We start from the raw sequence: 19,596 nt of genomic DNA, 5'->3' as shown, positions 1-19,596 counted from the left end.
AGAGTTCAAGTAACAGACACATCTCAACATCAACTGTTCAGAGGATACTGTGTGAATCAGGCCTTCATGGTCGAATTCCTGCAAAGAAACCACTACTAAAGGACACCAATAAGAAGAAGAGACCTGCTTGGGCCAAGAAACACGAGCAATGTACATTAGACCGGTGGAAATTTGTCCTTTGGTCTGGAGTCCAAATTTGAGATTTTTGGTTCAAACCGCCGTGTCCCATCTGGTTTGGGCTTAGTGGGACTATCATTTGTTTTTTAACAGGACAATGACCTAACACATCTCCAGGCTGTGTAAGGGCTATTTTACCAAGAAGGAGAGTGATGGAGTGCTACATCAGATGACCTGGCCTCCACAATCCCCCGACCTCAACCCAATTGAGATGGTTTGGGATGAGTCGGACGGCAGAGTGAAGGAAAAGCAGCCAACAAGTGCTCAGCATATGTGGGAACCCCTTCAAGACTGTTGGAAAATTATTCCAGGTGAAGCTGGTTGCGAGAATGCCAAGCGTGTGAAAAGCTGTCATCAAGGCAAAGGGTGGCTATTTGAAGAATCTCAAATATAACATATATTTTGTTTAACACTTTTTTGGTTACTACATGATTCCATATGTGTTTTCTCATAGTTTTGATGTCTTCACTATTATTCTACAATGTAGAAAATAGTAAAAATAAAGAAAAACCCTTGAATGAGTAGGTGTGTCCAAACTTTTGACTGGTACTGTATGTATGTATGTATGTATGTATGTATGTATGTATGTATGTATGTATGTATGTATGTATGTATGTATGTATGTATGTATGTATGTATGTATGTATGTATGTATGTATGTATGTATGTATGTATGTATGTATGTATGTATGTATGTATGTATGTATGTATGTATGTATGTATGTATGTATGTATGTATGTATGTATGTATGTATGTATGTATGTATGTATGTATGTATGTATGTATGTATGTATGTATGTATGTATGTATGTATGTATGTATGTATGTATGTATGTATGTATGTATGTATGTATGTATGTATGTATGTATGTATGTATGTATGTATGTATGTATGTATGTATGTATGTATGTATGTATGTATGTATGTATGTATGTATGTATGTATGTATGTATGTATGTATGTATGTATGTATGTATGTATGTATGTATGTATGTATGTATGTATGTATGTATGTATGTATGTATGTATGTATGTATGTATGTATGTATGTATGTATGTATGTATGTGTATGTATGTATGTATGTATGTATGTATGTATGTATGTATGTATGTATGTATGTATGTATGTATGTATGTATGTATGTATGTATGTATGTATGTATGTATGTATGTATGTATGTATGTATGTATGTATGTATGTATGTATGTATGTATGTATGTATGTATGTATGTATGTATGTATGTATGTATGTATGTATGTATGTATGTATGTATGTATGTATGTATGTATGTATGTATGTATGTATGTATGTATGTATGTATGTATGTATGTATGTATGTATGTATGTATGTATGTATGTATGTATGTATGTATGTATGTATGTATGTATGTATGTATGTATGTATGTATGTATGTATGTATGTATGTATGTATGTATGTTATGTATGTATGTATGTATGTATGTATGTATGTATGTATGTATGTATGTATGTATGTATGTATGTATGTATGTATGTATGTATGTATGTATGTATGTATGTATGTATGTATGTATGTATGTATGTATGTATGTATGTATGTATGTATGTATGTATGTATGTATGTATGCTGAACAAAAATCTAAACGCAACATGTAAAGTGTTGGTCCCATGTTTCATGAGAAATGTTCCATACGCACAAAAAGCGTATTTCTCTAAAATGTTGTGCACAAATATGTTTACATCCCTGTAAGTGAGCATTTCTCCTTGGCATATCAAGAAGCTGATTAAACAGCATGATCATTACACAGGTGCACCTTGTGCTGGGGACAATAAAATGTGCAGTTTTGTCACAACACAATGCCACAGATATTGCAAACATTTCTAAAAACCTGTTTTCACTTTGTCATTATGGGGTATTGTGTGAAGATTGATGAGGGAAAAATATAATTTCATCCATTTTAGAATAAGGCTGTAATGTAACATAATGTGTAAAAAGGGAAGGGGTCTATCCAGGCTCTGTCGCCGCCGGCCGCGACCGGGAGACTCATGGGCGGCGCACAATTGGCCCAGCGTCGTCCAGGGTAGGGGGGAATGGCCGGCAGGGATGTAGCTCAGTTGATAGAGCATGGCGTTTGCAACGCCAGGGTTGTGGGTTCGATTCCCACGGGGGGCCAGTATAAAAAAAAATATGTATTCACTAACTGTAAGTCGCTCTGGATAAGAGCGTCTGCTAAATGACTAAAATGTAATGTAATGTATGTCTGAATACTTTCTGAATGAACTGTATATATGTATATGTGTGTGTAAAGAATGTGTGTAGCAATCGGCTCTCTCTGTGTGAAAATTAGGTCAACTGGGATCTGCCTGTCATGAAGCAATGGAGGGAACTCTCTCTTTTTGTGTGTGTGTGTGTGTGTGTGTGTGTGTGCCTCAGTTCACTGGGTCTTTAGGTTTCTGCTAGCTCCTGTTACTGCAATTCTGATGCCCCCACAAGCCCCTAACCCTGGGTAAACGACAGTTACCTCTCACACGTTCCCCTGCAGTGCCCCTGTTCCCTACACACAGTAGCACCATTCCAGACAGACACTGTACCAGGTCTGAGAGGGGGGTCATACACACCAATGAAACAATATGTGTTTGAGCAGGGTTTGTTTAGACAGTTGTAGCATGCGCGCACACACACACACACCAGGTACATCCACATTCCCTAGCCCGGTAGTTCCCAACTTTATTTTTTACTGTACCACCAACAGATTTCTTTCTCTGCATGGAGAACCCCTGAAGTATCCCCTCATGTGCATTTTACCAGTAGGCTTATGGTCTCACGAGTCTTCTCAAGTACCCCCTGTGGATAGGCCATGTACCCTCAGGGGTCCTAGTACTCCTGGTTGGGAACCACTGCCCTAGCCCACAGGGAGACCTTTTAGAGCCACACAAACTGTCTCTTTATCAGCTTTGAGGATGTGATACCCTCGGCATTTCCCAGCTCAAATCCTGAGCTGTTAGACCTGTAAGAGCTTAGACATGTCCTTTGACTGATTATAGCTTAAGTGTGCCACTAGAAACCAAAGCAGGCCACTGCTATTTCAGCCCCATCTCTGCTATAGGAGAGAATTCCTCCCTGAAGAATCGGTCAAGTCCAACCTTATACAGATACACTCATAATAGGCCATCATGTGTTGAATCATGTAGCACAATCAATATTCATATCCAATGTAAAATGCCCCTCATGAAGCCACCCTGATTATTACTTTGAAAACTTTATTTTCTGTATAATTTCTCCTAGGATAACCTATTAACCTTCATTGTGAGAAAGGCTTTATCTATGTCTGTTCAAAGCCTTGAGAATTGTGTGCGTGTGTGTGTTTTTTTAGCCTGTGGGATTGTATGCAGTGAGCACTACTGTCTAACAGTTAAACAGAATGGCAAACATTAGCTTTCAGGATTTCTCAGGCTTCGTGAAATGCAAAATGTCCATGCTACTGAATTCCCTTTTCTGTCATCACCTGCAGCTGTGCATACGCATGTGAGTGTGTGTGTTCATGTGAGTGACAGAAGGTGTGCCAGTACCCAGCATGCACCAGCACATGTTCCTAAGATAAATGACTCCATTAGGGGACATAACTCAGATGGTTGGCATGGCGCTCTGGCTGTGTGTGTGCACGTATGGAGCTCTGGCTGTGTGTGTGCACGTATGGAGCTCTGGCTGTGTGTGTGCACGTATGGAGCTCTGGCTGTGTGTGTGCACGTATGGAGCTCTGGCTGTGTGTGTGCACGTATGGAGCTCTGGCTGTGTGTGTGCACGTATGGAGCTCTGGCTGTGTGTGTGCACGTATGGAGCTCTGGCTGTGTGTGTGCACGTATGGAGCTCTGGCTGTGTGTGTGCACGTATGGAGCTCTGGCTGTGTGTGTGCACGTATGGAGCTCTGGCTGTGTGTGTGCACGTATGGAGCTCTGGCTGTGTGTGTGCACGTATGGAGCTCTGGCTGTGTGTGTGCATGTACCACCCGTGTGTTTTTAGAGAAATGTCTGCCCTTATTTTGTGCTGAACCACTATTCTAACAACCATCTCCTTAATTATGAGACTCAAGGGAAATATCACTCTCTCTCTTTCTGCTTCTCACTGTCTTTCTCTATTTACCTCTCTCCATTGGTCCCCCTCCTTCTCTCCCGTTCTCCTTCCCTTCCTCGTCTGTCTGTCTGTCTCTCACTGACTCAATCACACATGAAAGGCTCTCTGAGGAGCTCAGCTGGATCTGTTTTTCTCACCGGCCTCATGTTTCTGAATTACTGAGGAATTATGAAATAACTTCTTGGCTGTAGGGAACTGACCAGCTACACAGCAGATGTAGCAACCAGGAAAAATAGCCCCAAAACAACAAACAAAACGCTAGTTGAACGCTAGTTACAAGACAAAGTATACCACCCCACATTCATGGACACACGCAGTTTGCACAATCATTTGCCCTAGATACTCACCCTTCAGTTGATGCTCAGTAATGCATTGGCCACATTAGCCATACAGGCTTAATCTTATTTTATTAATTTTTTGTGTGTATTTTTTGTATTGAATTTAAAACATACAATCTACCTGCAGTGAAGCTGCTCAACAATTATGTTTAGTCATCTAGAAGACACTCCCATCCAGAGCGACCCACAGGAGCAACCAGGATCAAACGCCCCGCCCAAGGGCACATCGACAGATCTCCCACCAAGTCGAATCGGGGACCCTAACCAGCGACCTCTCGGCCACTCACCCAACCTCCCAAACGCCAGGCCACCAACCATCCAAGATCCCCTCCCACAGTTCCCCGAGAGATGCCCCTCAACCATCCGAGACTCCCCCCCCCAAAAAAACCTCCCCCTCCATTTCTGTATGGACATTGCTTTGTACACATGGGCATGCTGAAACAGGAAAGGGCCTTCCCCAAACTGTTGCCACAAAGTTGGAAGCACAGAATCGTCTAGAATGTAATTGTATGCTGTAGGAACTAAGCCCAAACCATGAAAAACAGCCCCAGACCATTATTCCTCCTCCACCAAACGTTACAGTTGACACTATGCATAAGAGAAGATAGTGTTCTCCTGGCATCCGCCAAACCCAGATTCGTCCGTCGGACTGCCAGATGGTGAAGCGTGATTTATCACTCCAGAGAAAGCATTTCCACTGCTTCAGAGTCCAATGGCAGCAATCTTTACACCACTCCAGCCGACGCTTGGCATTCCGCATGGTGAGCTTAGGCTTGTGTGCGGCTGCTTGGCCATGGAAACCCATTTCATGAAGCTTCCGACTAACAGTTCTTGTGCTGATGTTGTTTCCAGAGGCAGTTTGGAACTCGGTAGTGAGTGTTGCAACAGAGGACAGGATTTTTAAGCGCTTCAGCACTCGGCGGTCCTGTTCTGTGAGCTTGTGTGGCCTACCACTTCGCAGCTGAGCCGTTGTTGCTCCTAGACTTTTCCACTTCACAATAACAGCACTTACAGATGACCAGGGCAGCTCTAGCAGGGAAGACATTTTATGAGCTGACTTGTTGGAAAGGTGGCATCCTATGACGGTGCCACGTTGAAAGTCACTGAGCTCTTCACTAAGGCCATTCTACTGCCAATGTTTATCTATGGAGATTGCATGGCTGTGTACTCGATTTTATACACCTGTCAGCAATGGGTGTGACTGAAATAGCAGATTCCACTAATTTGAAGGGGTGTCCACATACTTTAGTATATATAGTGTATCATTCAAATATGCCGTGATGTTTAATGGTCCTCTGTAGCTCAATTGGTAGAGCATGGCGCTTGTAACGCCAGGGTAGTGGGTTCGATCCCCGGGACCACCCATACGTAAAAATGTATGCACACATGACTGTAAGTCGCTTTGGATAAAAGCGTCTGCTAAATGGCTTATTATTATTATTATTATTTAACATACAATTTTAAATCTATCTAATCGAATAGAATCCACAGATTGCGAGTTGAAGATAAATACTTTTACTAAGAGTATTAGTATATTAGTAATTGACTGACCAGGTCTCTCCAAATCTCCCGACAATGCTATTTCTAGAGTCAGTTTTAGATTAATATTATGCTTTTCAGCCATTCCTGAACCTGAAACCAGAAACAGGCTAACTGAGGGCAATACCAGAACAAATGGTCTTGATTCTGTATCCTCACAACAAAATCTGCAGAGCTGCGATGATTGTATGCCCCAAATATTCAACATTTTGTTTGTGGCAAGAATTTTCTGTACAAGAATTTTTGATGAAAAGCTCAAAGTCTTGAATCTTGCGTCATTTTATATATCAACTCATACACCCTGTGCCATGGAATCGGTACATAAAAAATCTCTTCCCAGCTATTTAGCAATCTGTATGGCACAGCCGTCAACATCCTGGTCCTCAGATGAAACCAGTATACTTTCCTATTTATGCTATTTTTGTTCCTCTGCCAGTTTTTATATTGGGCAGACAGACCAGTTCCCTACCTCCTCCCGCTGCCACCTGCCTCCTCCATTTGTTGGTTGTAATCTTGGATTGAGCAGACCTTCCCATACAATTCCGATAGCTCCATGAATGGCATAACTCTACCATTACAATTTACAATATCATTTAAAAACAAAATACAATTCTCAAACATCTTTTCCATAAATACAGGTATTTTATCAACCAGCACATTTGAGGTCAACCATAATATTTGTTGTAATATAGTTTCTGGGGAATGAAATTGCTCTGCATTGCTAGTTTGAAAAAGAGAGATACTTTGGACTTGGGAAAGCTGATCTGAGATCTATTCTAAGAACCTCCCTAAAGTCTAGAACCACAGACTCCGATAGGACATCCCTCAACACAAAACACTGCAGGTTCTTTTTAAAGATCCTTACTTATTTTTTGTAATTTTAAATAGATTTCTAAGTCTTTTTGTAAATGATTGTAAAGCCCAATATAGTACTTTACAATAATTGTATGGCTTTTATCGCGATCGACCTGTTGGCGCGCGCACTGCTTAGAGGGAACATTGGTCACCATGTGAAGGATCGGCCAAGCATTCAGAAGCATGCCTCAGGCTACGGTCCCTAAAGGTTGGGGAAGGCACACAGGTCACATGACTTTCTGTGACATCTTGTGGTTGAGACATCGACTGCTGGACAGCTCAGAGAGAGAGACCATGCGGAATCCATATGTCAAGGGTGTACTATATTGGGCTTTACAATCATTTACAAAAATATTTAGAAATCTATTTAAAATTACAAAAAATAAGTAAGGATCTTTAAAAAGAACCTGCAGTGTTTTGTGTTGGGGGTTGTCCTATCTGAGTCTGTGGTTCTAGACTTTAGGGAGGTTCTTAGAATTTATTTCGGATTAGCTTTCCCAAGTCCAAACCTGAACTAAATAATTACGAGGTTTGTTTGCCTGCTTATTTTTATTGGACTTCAATTGGGTTTTGATTTCCTTATTTATTGACACACCAGATTCGTCCTGTGTTCATGACCTCACCAGCATAATACATCCTAATCAAAGAGCAGTTTATTCTCAAATAGTCAAACTCAAAAAACTTGAAGAATTTTAGTTGAAATCCCATCTGCATTCATAATTAGATGAACTTTGATGTGTTTGATGCCATGCTCCATCGACTTAGGCCTCTCAATTCTGTTTGATGCGGCGTTGACACACTTGTGTGGTCCAGTCATACACTAACCCTGAGTTTCGCTACTCCCAAGGTGCCCTGGCTGTATCTCTGAAGTGTCCCTTTGTACATGCCTTAGCTACAGTCGAGGCCTGGAGAAGACTCATTAATATTCATAACCTTTCCAAAGCGAGGGATGACAGCTTTGTGCTGTGCTGCGCTCGTCTGCCGAGGAGCAAAAAAAGACAAAAGGAGGATGGCTTTGGTTTAACCCTGCTGTTTTCAAGGCCCACTCTCTGACACCTCTCAGATGCCTGCTGGGGTATATGAAGTAATCTAAAGAACTTTAGCGGAGTTATCAAAGAATTATGGTCAGATTGCTAATGTTGGAAGCCTAGTCACAGCCATTATCATTGGGAAGGTGGTCGTCTGGAGTTGACAGCTGAAAACATAACCTATTTTGCTTGAGTAGAGGAGAAAGGACCAATGCTTTATATCTTTTTATAGGCTAATGTTCTGTGTAACAAATGGATGCGGCCAAACCGGTTTCACCAATGTTGCATCTCATTAGGTAACTGCCTAAACCAATATCCCCCAGCAACTGTATTTGTGTTTTAATGTGAATTGAGATGATCTTTAACCTTAAGCCTGTTATTTTTTTACCTTTCCCAGGACAACATCAACGTGGATGAGGCAGCTCGGTTCCTGGTGGAGAACATCCTGCTGAATGACAAGGGCCTGCCGTACGAGGAGAGCAACGGAGACCGCATCAAACTGGACCAGGAGACGATGGCTGCCGAGAGTAAATCAGGCTGCTGCTAGCACTGAGGACTCCTACTGCGTCCCCGGATCTAGTGCTCTCCCTGATGCCCTGTGTTATCAGGCTCTGGTTGTGGAAGACAGAGGAGCACCCTGATGGAGGTGACACACTAGATATAGAAACTTACCCTCTTACCGTTACCACTATGTTCTCATTGTTCTCACACTGTTGTCACAATTACGCATGTAATTGTCATGTTTCATAATGGTTTCAATAGTTTTTTTTTCTTCTCATATTTTTCTCTGAAGGCGTGAACAAAGGTGGGACTAAGACTGTGCCATAAATAATACGTTTGTCTGTTTTTTATCATGATGATCGGTGTAATGTTTTCAAGTGTTCTTCTAGGCAATGCTAGTCACACACGGACACAAAAGGACATCTTGAAAGAAAAAACATATAATAGAAGGAAGGTACCATAGGAACTCTGATTGAAATCCCTAAGCGACTTGATGCCTTTTTTTCGAAAATATTAATCTGTTTTGGGGGGGGTGTAGATCAGTTTTAATATTGCAGATAGATTTTAGGTTCTATCAAATTAATAGTTTGCATCATTTCTAATCCTCTTTATTTTTACCCAACACTACTGCCCCTCCCCTGATTGGAGTAAACGAATGGACAACAATACTTTTACTGCTACTTAAAGCTTTCACATGTACGGTGCATGTAGTTAACTAATTATACATGTATTCCTAATTTCCTCTTTCTGCAGTTGCTGGATTTTCACTTGATGTCTTTGTGATAGTACGAAAGAGTACATCTAAGATGTGTATTTTTTTTAAACATTTGTGCTTTATCATGGATGTATAATTCCTTGTGAGGTACAAAAAGCATCAGGCGTGGGAGTGAACCCTCCCTCTGCCCAAGAAGTTGAGTTTCATAGGCAAGTGTAAATGCTTTTTGAAGCAAAGTGCTGGGTCTATCAAATGGTTATGTGACAATATACATTGAATCTACCACAAGAACAAAAAATAATAAACATTTTAATTGAGACTGCATTGCATGTTTTGTCTTCTTGGCTTAATCCTTTATTAGTGACAATATTTAACACAATGGAATTGAAAGTGTGTGTGTTTGTGTGTGTTAACGAAAACACTAGTTGGAGGTGATCCCTCGAGGCTCAACATAGGAACTGAAAATGGAATCGGAGAAATGGAAATTCACGTTATAAAATGTTTCACAACATCATTCCCTGGGCTCGTGTGTGTGTCAGGCATGGCCATGCGGTACCACTTAGAGGAGGCTGTGTGTGTGTAATAGTCATCAGACTGTTCTGCTCACCACTGCAGCTCGTGTTCTCCCATGCTCCTATTATTATCAGAGAAGAAACCAACGTCACACTGGCCTCCAGGACACAGACACACTCAGCAATGTCTACTACTGCCCATTGACTTGCTCGCTACTGACTTCCGCTCATTTATACTGTAATACAGTATACAGTGGGGGAAAATAGTATTTAGTCAGCCACCAATTGTGCAAGTTCCCCCACTTAAAAAGATGAGAGAGGCCTGTAATTTTCATCATAGGTACACATCAACTATGACAGACAAATTCAGAGAAAGAAAATCCAGAAAATCACATTGTAGGATTTTTTATGAATTTATTTGCAAATTATGGTGGAAAATAAGTATTTGGTCACCTACAAACAAGCAAGATTTCTGGCTCTCACAGACATGTAACTTCTTCTTTAAGAGGCTCCTCTGTCCTCCACTCGTTACCTGTATTAATGGCACCTGTTTGAACTTGTTATCAGTATAAAAGACACCTGTCCACAACCTCAAACAGTCACACTCCAAACTCCACTATGGCCAAGAGCTGTCAAAGGACACCAGAAACAAAATTTGTAGACCTGCACCAGGCTGGGAAGACTGAATCTGCAATAGGTAAGCAGCTTGGTTTGAAGAAATCAACTGTGGGAGCAATTATTAGGAAATGGAAGACATACAAGACCACTAATAATATCCCTCGATCTGGGGCTCCATGCAAGATCTCACCCCGTGGGGTCAAAATGATCACAAGAACGGTGAGCAAAAATCCCAGAACCACACCTAGTGAATGACCTGCAGAGAGCTGGCACCAAAGTAACAAAGCCTACCATCAGTAACACACTACGCCGCCAGGGACTCAAATCCTGCAGTGCCAGACGTGTCCCCCTGCTTAAGCCAGTACATGTCCAGGCCCGTCTGAAGTTTGCTAGAGTGCATTTGGATGATCCAGAAGAGGATTGGGAGAATGTCATATGGTCAGATGAAACCAAAATATAACTTTTTGGTAAAAACTCAACTCGTCGTGTTTGGAGGACAAAGAATGCTGAGTTGCATCCAAAGAACACCATACCTACTGTGAAGCATGGGCGTGGAAACATCATGCTTTGGGGCTGTTTTTCTGCAAAGGGACCAGGACGACTGATCCGTGTAAAGGAAAGAATGAATGGGGCCATGTATCGTGAGATTTTGAGTGAAAACCTCCTTCCATCAGCAAGGGCATTGAAGATGAAACGTGGCTGGGTCTTTCAGCATGACAATGATCCCAAACACACCGCCTGGGCAACGAAGGAGTGGCTTCGTAAGAAGCATTTCAAGGTCCTGGAGTGGCCTAGCCAGTCTCCAGATCTCAACCCCATAGAAAATCTTTGGAGGGAGTTGAAGGTCCGTGTTGCCCAGCGACAGCCCCAAAACATCACTGTTCTATAGGAGATCTGCATGGAGGAATGGGCCAAAATACCAGCAAGTGTGTGAAAACCTTGTGAAGACTTACAGAAAACGTTTGACCTGTGTCATTGCCAACAAAGGGTATATAACAAAGTATTGAGAAACTTTTGTGATTGACCAAATACTTATTTTCCACCATAATTTGCAAATAAATTCATTAAAAATCCTACAATGTGATTTTCTGGATTTCTTTTTCTCATTTTGTCTGTCATAGTTGACGTGTACCTATGATGAAAATTACAGGCCGCTCTCATCTTTTTAAGTGGGAGAACTTGCACAATTGGTGGCTGATTAAATACTTTTTTTCCCCACTGTACATATGCAATTTGAGTAATGGTCTATCAGTGCCAGTTCAACATAACTAAGCCACTGATTACTTTTATAAAGTGGACACAAGTGGAATTTTATAAAGGCTAAATGTACAGTAGGCCTACTTTCTACTACCCCATATACAGTAAAGCTGTTTTCACATTATGACAAGTTGGCTGATACTTACAAACACACTCCAGCAGTGTCCCTTGATTTAGTGTAACAACAATCATGTTTAATACTACCCGACCTAATGTACTCTACCAGTCAAAAGTTTGGACACCTACTCATTCAAGGGTTTTTCTTTTTTATACTATTTTTTATATTGTAGAATAATAGTGAAGACATCAAAACTATGAAATAACACATATGGAATCATGTAGTAACCACAAAAGTGTTAAACAGATCAAATATTTTTATATTTGAAATTCTTCAAATAGCCACCATTTGCCTTGATGACAGCTTTGCACAATTGGCATTCTCTCAACCAGCTTCATGAGGTAGTCACCTGGAATGCATTTCAATTAACAGGTGTGCCTTCTTAAAAGTTAATTTGTGGAATGCATTTGAGCCAATCAGTTGTGTTGTGACAAGGTAGGCGGGTGGTATACAGAAGATAGCCCTATTTGGTAAAAGACCAAGTCCATATTATGGCAAGAACTTTGAAAGTTTCTTCAAGTGCTATGATGAAACTGGCTCTCATGAGGACAGCCACAGGAATGGAAGACCCAGAGTTACCTCTGCTGCAGAGGATAAGTTCATTAGAGTTACCAGTCTCAGAAACTGCAGCCCAAATAAATGCTTCACAGAGTTCAAGTAACAGACACATCTCAACATCAACTGTTCAGAGGGGACTGTGTGAATCAGGCCTTCATGATAGAATTCCAGCAAAGAAACCACTACTAAAGGACACCAATAAGAAGAAGAGACCTGCGTGGGCCAAGAAACACGAGCAATGGACATTAGAGTCCAAATGTAAGATTTCTGGTTCCAACCGCTGTGTCTTTGTGAGACGCGTGTGGGTGAACGGATGATCTCCGCATGTGTAGCTCCCACCGTAAAGCATGGAGGAGGAGGTGGTGTGGGGGTGCTTTGCTGGTGACACTGTCTGTTATTTATTTAGAATTCAAGGCACACTTAACCAGCATGGCTACCACAGCATTCTGCAGCGATACGCCATCCCATCTGGTTTGGGCTTAGTCGTTTGTTTTTTAACAGGACAATGACCCAACACACCTCCAGGCTGTGTAAGGGCTATTTTACCAAGAGGAGAGTGACGGAGTGCTGCATCAGATGACCTGGCCTCCACAATCACCCGACCTCAATCCAATTGAGATGATTTGGGATGAGTCGGACGGCAGAGTGAAGGAAAAGCAGCCAACAAGTGCTCAGCATATGTGGGAACTCCTTCAAGACTGTTGGAAAAGCATTCCAGGTGAAGCTGGTTGAGAGAATGCCAAGAGTGTGAAAAGCTGTCATCAAGGCAAAGGGTGGCTATATATATTAAAATATATTTTGATTTGTTTAACACTTTTTTGGTTACTACATGATTCCATATGTGTTATTTCATAGTTTTGATGTCTTCACTATTAGTAAAAATAAAGAAAAACCCTTGAATGAGTAGGTGTGTCCAAACTTTTGACTGGTACTGTATACAAATGGAAAAGTAAATGTTGCTACATTCCCTGTTGTTGGGATTTGAATGCATAGCTTTGGCTACTCATAAAGTCAAGGTTATCTTTATAGGATATGTTTTGAGTAGCCAATTAATATTTTATTAAAGAAATAGCAACAGTCAAATTAATCTCATTAATGACAATACCCAGAGACAGACAAGGAAACAGTCTTTCTATTTTGACTTTAGTCCGTGTGAGCCAAACATAAACAGAGAATTAGATTAGGCCTGCACACAAGAGTACAATAGGCCTATATACATCTGATCCAAATCCAGAATTTTAGAGCTATTTTATTTTAATGCACCTTATTGTGCTCTTATCTTTTCTTCTCAGTGTAGCTAATTGTTTTTTTTAAATACCTGTAGCCTAATCTGTAGCCTGTTACCTTCAATCTAATGCATTCTAACAACAGCTGATCAGCAATTGCAATAGAACTGTGACCATGATCACAATTGATAACTTCCAATTTCATTAACTAAACATGGCCATTAATAATTGCATAATAACACAAGGCTACAACAACAACAAATTGAAGTTATAGGCTATTTATTAAATCCGTTTGCCAGCTCCAGGTAGGCTACACAAATAGCATAAATTGATTTGCAATGACTCCAGCGATCATCATTTCAACATATTTCTTGTATAAAATGGAAGACTACAGTAGCCTACATAGGCATAGAAATTAATAGGATAATTGATGGCCAACAGATGCAAATGTATCATTGTCCACATTTAATGTCAGTTTCATTGTGGACTTTTCCCCATAACAGAAGAATGCCAGGGAGTTCTAGAACTTCTATTTCAAATTTCCGCTCCAGACCCAAGCAAAGTCGACGTTAGAAAGCAGTTTAAACCACCTCCGAGCGAATTTATGTAATGTGCTCTAGAGCGCCTAAAGTCGTTTTTCTGTGCTTTGTCACCGTTATTTATTTCTTGATGCGCATCAGTTTTATAGAAAAAGGGTTGGAAATAGGTTTCTCCGTAATGACAATTTAAATAGCCTACCTACAACCTAGGAAAAAGTTGTCACGACATGCGCTTGTGCTGCTCTGGCTGCTTTCACTCATGAGACTCAGCTGCCTGCTGCAGCCCTCAGTCTCAAAACACACATCCGTCCGGAGGTCTCCCTTGATCTTCTGGGTCTGGGGCTTTTTCAGTAAGAAACATATCAAACTTTTTCCAGCTTCCCAGTAAAAACAAACTGCTCTCTCAAGTCATGTAACATTAACATTAGCTAGCTAGCTAACACTGTCACTTATTTGAGCTAATAGTTCAGGTGAATCAACGTCCAAGATACAGCCGGAATGTCAAAAGCTCCACCAAAGAAAAATGACTTGTCCTCCAGCCGAGTCGCATCACACAAGGACAGATACCAAAAAGAGTGAGGGTGTGTTTGTAAATTTAGAGTGCTCAAAGTGCGCTCTGGGCGTGCTTAAATTCAGAGTGTTTTGCTCTGGGAGCATTCAGAGTGCACACTGGACGCTCTGGCGGAGGAGTAGGGTTGATCCGAGCAATCTGACCTCACAATGGCAGTCAAGCACCCAAGCTAACTGGCTAAAGTTGGCAAGCTTGGTAGCTACTTCCAGACAAATGAGAGAACACCTCACTCTGACCATTTTACTCGCTCTAGCAGAGCTGGTTAGGCTGTTTTCATGATATCTAGAACGTTGGTGACTGTAACTGTGCTGCTGCCAACAATTTGGCACACACATCTGACCACTCACGGTTCAGATAACTGAGAATCATGTCCAGTGAGAACTGAAATTGACAAGTGGTCCTGAAAGGAAAGAGGAGAAAGAAAACTTAGGCTATAGCACTGCTATAATATGAATGACATGGCTGTATAAGCTAGCACAGGTAAGTATATAAAAAAATTAGCCACCAAAATTGTCGCAACCCCTATTACTAGCCTGTTCAACCTCTCTTTCGTATTGTCTGAGATCCCCAGAAATTGGAAAGCTGCCGCGTCATCCCCCTCTTCAAAGGGGTGACACTCTAGATCCAAACTGTTACAGACCTATATCCGTCCTGCCCTGCCTTTCGAAAGTATTTGAAAGCCAAGTTAACAAACAGATCACCGACCATTTCGAATCCCACCGTACCTTCTCCGCTATGCAATCTGGTTTCCGAGCTGGTCATGGGTGCACCTCAGCCACGCTCAAGGTCCTAAACAATATTATAACCGCGATCGATAAAGACAGTACTGTGTAGCCGTCTTCATCGACCTGGCCAAGGCTTTCGACTCTGTCAATCACCGCATTCTTATTGGCAGACTAAATAGCCTTGGTTTCTCAAATGACTGCCTCGCCTGGTTCACCAACTACTTCTCAGATAGAGTTCAATGTGTCAAATCGGAGGGCGTGTTATCTGGACCTCTGGCAGTCTCTATGGGGGTGCCACAGGGTTCAATTCTCGAGCCAACTCTATTCTCTGTGTATATCAATGATGTCGCTCTTACTGCTGGTGACTCTCAGATCCACCTCTACGCAGACGACACCATTTGATATACAGTGGGGAGGACAAGTATTTGATACACTGCCGATTTTGCAGGTTTTCCTACTTACAAAGCATGTAGAGGTCTGTAATTTTACAGAAACCTTTGTTTGCAATTACAGAGATCATACGTTTCCTGTAGGTCTTTACCAGGTTTGCACACACTGCAGCAGGGATTTTGGCCCACTCCTCCATACAGACCTTCTCCAGATCCTTCAGGTTTCGGGGCTGTCGCTGGGCAATACAGACTTTCAGCTCCCTCCAAAGATTTTCTATTGGGTTCAGGTCTGGAGACTGGCCAGGCCACTCCAGTACCTTGAGATGCTTCTTACGGAGCCACTCCTTAGTTGCCCTGGCTGTGTGTTTCGGGTCGTTGTCATGCTGGAAGACCCAGCCACGACCCATCTTCAATGCTCTTACTGAGGGAAGGAGGTTGTTGGCCAAGATCTCGCGATACATGGCACCATCCAACCTCCCCTCAATACGGTGCAGTCATCCTGTCCCCTTTGCAGAAAAGCATCCCCAAAGAATGATGTTTCCACCTCCATGCTTCACGGTTGGGATGGTGTTTTTGGGGTTGTACTCATCCTTCTTCTTCCTCCAAACACGGCGAGTGGAGTTTAGACCAAAAAGCTCTATTTTTGTCTCATCAGACCACATGACCTTCTCCCATTCCTCCTCTGGATCATCCAGATGGTCATTGGCAAACTTCAGACAGGCCTGGACATGCGCTGGCTTGAGCATGGGGACCTTGCGTGCACTGCAGTATTTTAATCCATGATGGCGTAGTGTGTTACTAATGGTTTTCTTTGAGACTGTGGTCCCAGCTCTCTTCAGGTCATTGACCAAGTCCTGCCGTGTAGTTCTGGGCTGATCCCTCACCTTCCTCATGATCATTGATGCCCCACGAGGTTAGATGTTGCATGGAGCCCCAGACCGAGGGTGATTGACCGTCATCTTGAACTTCTTCCATTTTCTAACAATTGCGCCAACAGTTGTTGCCTTCTCACCAAGCTGCTTGCCTATTGTCCTGTAGCCCATCCCAGCCTTGTGCAGCTCTACAATTTTATCCCTGATGTCCTTACACAGATCTCTGGTCTTGGCCATTGTGGAGAGGTTGGAGTCTGTTTGATTGAATGTGTGGACAGGTGTCTTGTATACAGGTAACGAGTTCAAACAGTGCTTTCACTCTAGTGGTAGCATGAGACGGAGTCTACAACCCACACAAGTGGCTCAGGTAGTGCAGCTCATCCAGGATGGCACATCAATGCGAGCTGTGGCAAGAAGGTTTGCTGTGTCTGTCAGCGTAGTGTCCAGAGCATGGAGGCGCTACCAGGAGACAGGCCAGTACATCAGGAGATGTGGAGGAGGCCGTAGGAGGGCAACAACCCAGCAGCAGGACCGCTACCTCCGCCTTTGTGCAAGGAGGAGCAGGAGGAGCACTGCCAGAGCCCTGCAAAATGACCTCCAGCAGGCCACAAATGTGCATGTGTCTGCTCAAACGGTCAGAAACAGACTCCATGAGGGTGGTATGAGGGCCGACGTCCACAGGTGGGGGTTGTGCTTACAGCCCAACACCGTGCAGGACATTTGGCATTTGCCAGAGAACACCAAGATTGGCAAATTCGCCACTGGTGCCCTGTGCTCTTCACAGATGAAAGCAGGTTCACACTGAGCACATGTGACAGACGTGACAGAGTCTGGAGACGCTGTGGGGAACGTTCTGCTGCCTGCAACAATGCAACATCCTCCAGCATGACCGGTTTGGCGGTGGGTCAATCATGGTGTTGGGTGGCATTTCTTTGGGGGGCCGCACAGCCCTCCATGTGCTCGCCAGAGGTAGCCTGACTGCCATTAGGTACCGAGATGAGATCCTCAGACCCCTTGTGAGACCATATGCTGGTGCGGTTGGCCCTGGGTTCCTCCTAATGCAAGTGTAGTAACTAAATAATGATGCTAATTATGCTGTGAGAACAAGGAATCCGCGGACACTGTCCTCGATTATAATAGTTTTATTATAATGAAGATTTCAGCGCCAATTTACAGACTTCTGCAGACATCTGGAGAACAACGGCCCAATCTCTTAATATGTTGTTCTCCCCTCCTTTGTTTCAAGTCTCGAAAACAAAAAGAATAGGATTATGACAAATAACAATTTCTCTTATTGAGTAACTTTAACAATAAACCAAAATCACATTTTTCTATGGAGTGTAAATAAATTTCTATGAAATATGAACAAATCTTTATGGAGTGTAAATACATTTCTATGAAATATGAACAAATCTTTATGGAGTGTGAGAGCGAAAAACCTGTCTGGCAGCTTTCTTTCCAAATATCCATCAATCAATCAAGACAGTAACATTCTCTCACGGCCCCTCTGCCCCAGGCAACCACCTAAGTACTCCAGATCAATTCATAAATCTTTATCAATGCATTTTAAACTATGATGCAATTGAATACACATGAAAGCCTCAGCAAACAAAATACAATCAAAAATCACATTCAGGCTGGTCGACCCATCGGACCCTCCTGTGGATTCTCTCTGTCCCTGCCTAGACCCAATATCCCTAAGCATCCACGAAATAAACAAAAACATCTGAGATCCCCACATGTACCCCACTACAGCAAATATCATTCTTCAAAAAGGAATACAGAAAAAATATGACATGAATTATGTATTACACATGCAAATATGTCTATATATCATTGCAGACACTGGAATGTAGTCCACTACACTTCATCTCCTCAGCAGTGTCGACTTTCAATGAAACGTGGATGATGGAATCTGAACATTTCCACACCTTCCTTGTTCCACTTCCTCCAGTCCATTCATATTGTCCATTCCTATTGTCCATGTTTGAGTATTTGAATCCCCTCTACACATTTCCCCATATGCTTCTGGAAGAAAAGAAAAGACCAAACAGTATATTTTGCAAAACAACACATTCACATTGAAACATCAATATCAACAATAATATAAAAATGATATATAACATGAATCACATTCCATTTCCCCCCTTTGATTCATCACAAAATACTAAATATCCCAATAATATGTAAAAACATGTGAAAAATGATCGGATATTCAAAATTGATATCTATCCATCAATACTCCTTTGAGTATTGACAGAAGGTTAAACCCTCTTATCGTTTCATTTGCAAAACCCTGCAAAGTATAGGTAATATTATCAATTTGATCTGCCAAAAATGTTACACCATACCATGGAAAAAGTCCAAGTCCCCACTTCTCTCCTAGACTTATCCTCCAATGGTAGGCTTCCAGACTATGACATTTCTTCATTCCCCTTTTCACCCTATTTCCAAACCTAGAATCAGATTTATCTGTGTCCGGTGCTTCCCCTCTTTTAATGGTAAAAACCTCATATGGAAGCTTCAACGTCGACATGTAACAACATCCTGTCCATCCATAGGGTAAGAATATATATGCTTTATCACCACAAACCCACCAAATATCTCTAAAATTCCCAATAGTCACATTACCAGGCAAAAGCTGATCTTTCACCATCAAAGTCCTGCTCTTCTTACTAACTGGAACATAAAAAGTTACATTATATTTCTCATTACTAACCTTGTGTTCATGCTTACCCAAAGTCATCATATAATCATCACAATCTGATATTCCCATAAACATACCCTTTCCATCATATGTTTTATTTCAACAAAAACAGCTTTTAGCCCTCACGGGTTTCACCTCCAATGCTTCAGGAATCGCTGTTAACTGATTTTCCTTCCAATCTAACAAATTCACATAGGGTAATTCATTTAACCAAGAACACTTAAACCTAGGCCTA

At 41.9% G+C, this 19,596-nt stretch overlaps 1 protein-coding gene across 1 annotated transcript in view; it reads left to right on the top strand.

The window, feature by feature from the left end:
- Positions 1–8,619, top strand: part of LOC121548775 (ras-related protein Rab-32-like) — a 34,553-nt gene extending 25,934 nt beyond the window's left edge. Inside the window, exon 3 of the mRNA XM_041860337.2 lies at positions 8,451–8,619. Within this exon, the coding sequence (XP_041716271.1) occupies positions 8,451–8,600 (150 nt within the window). The 3' untranslated portion in view covers positions 8,601–8,619. The remainder of the gene's footprint in view (positions 1–8,450) is intronic.
- The last annotated feature ends 10,977 nt before the right edge of the window (positions 8,620–19,596 follow it).

Source organism: Coregonus clupeaformis, chromosome 33, assembly GCF_020615455.1.
Source record: "Coregonus clupeaformis isolate EN_2021a chromosome 33, ASM2061545v1, whole genome shotgun sequence".
Taxonomy (NCBI): Eukaryota; Metazoa; Chordata; class Actinopteri; order Salmoniformes; family Salmonidae; genus Coregonus; species Coregonus clupeaformis.
Note: the sequence above shows the minus strand (reverse complement) of the source record. Positions and strands in the feature narration are given on the sequence as shown.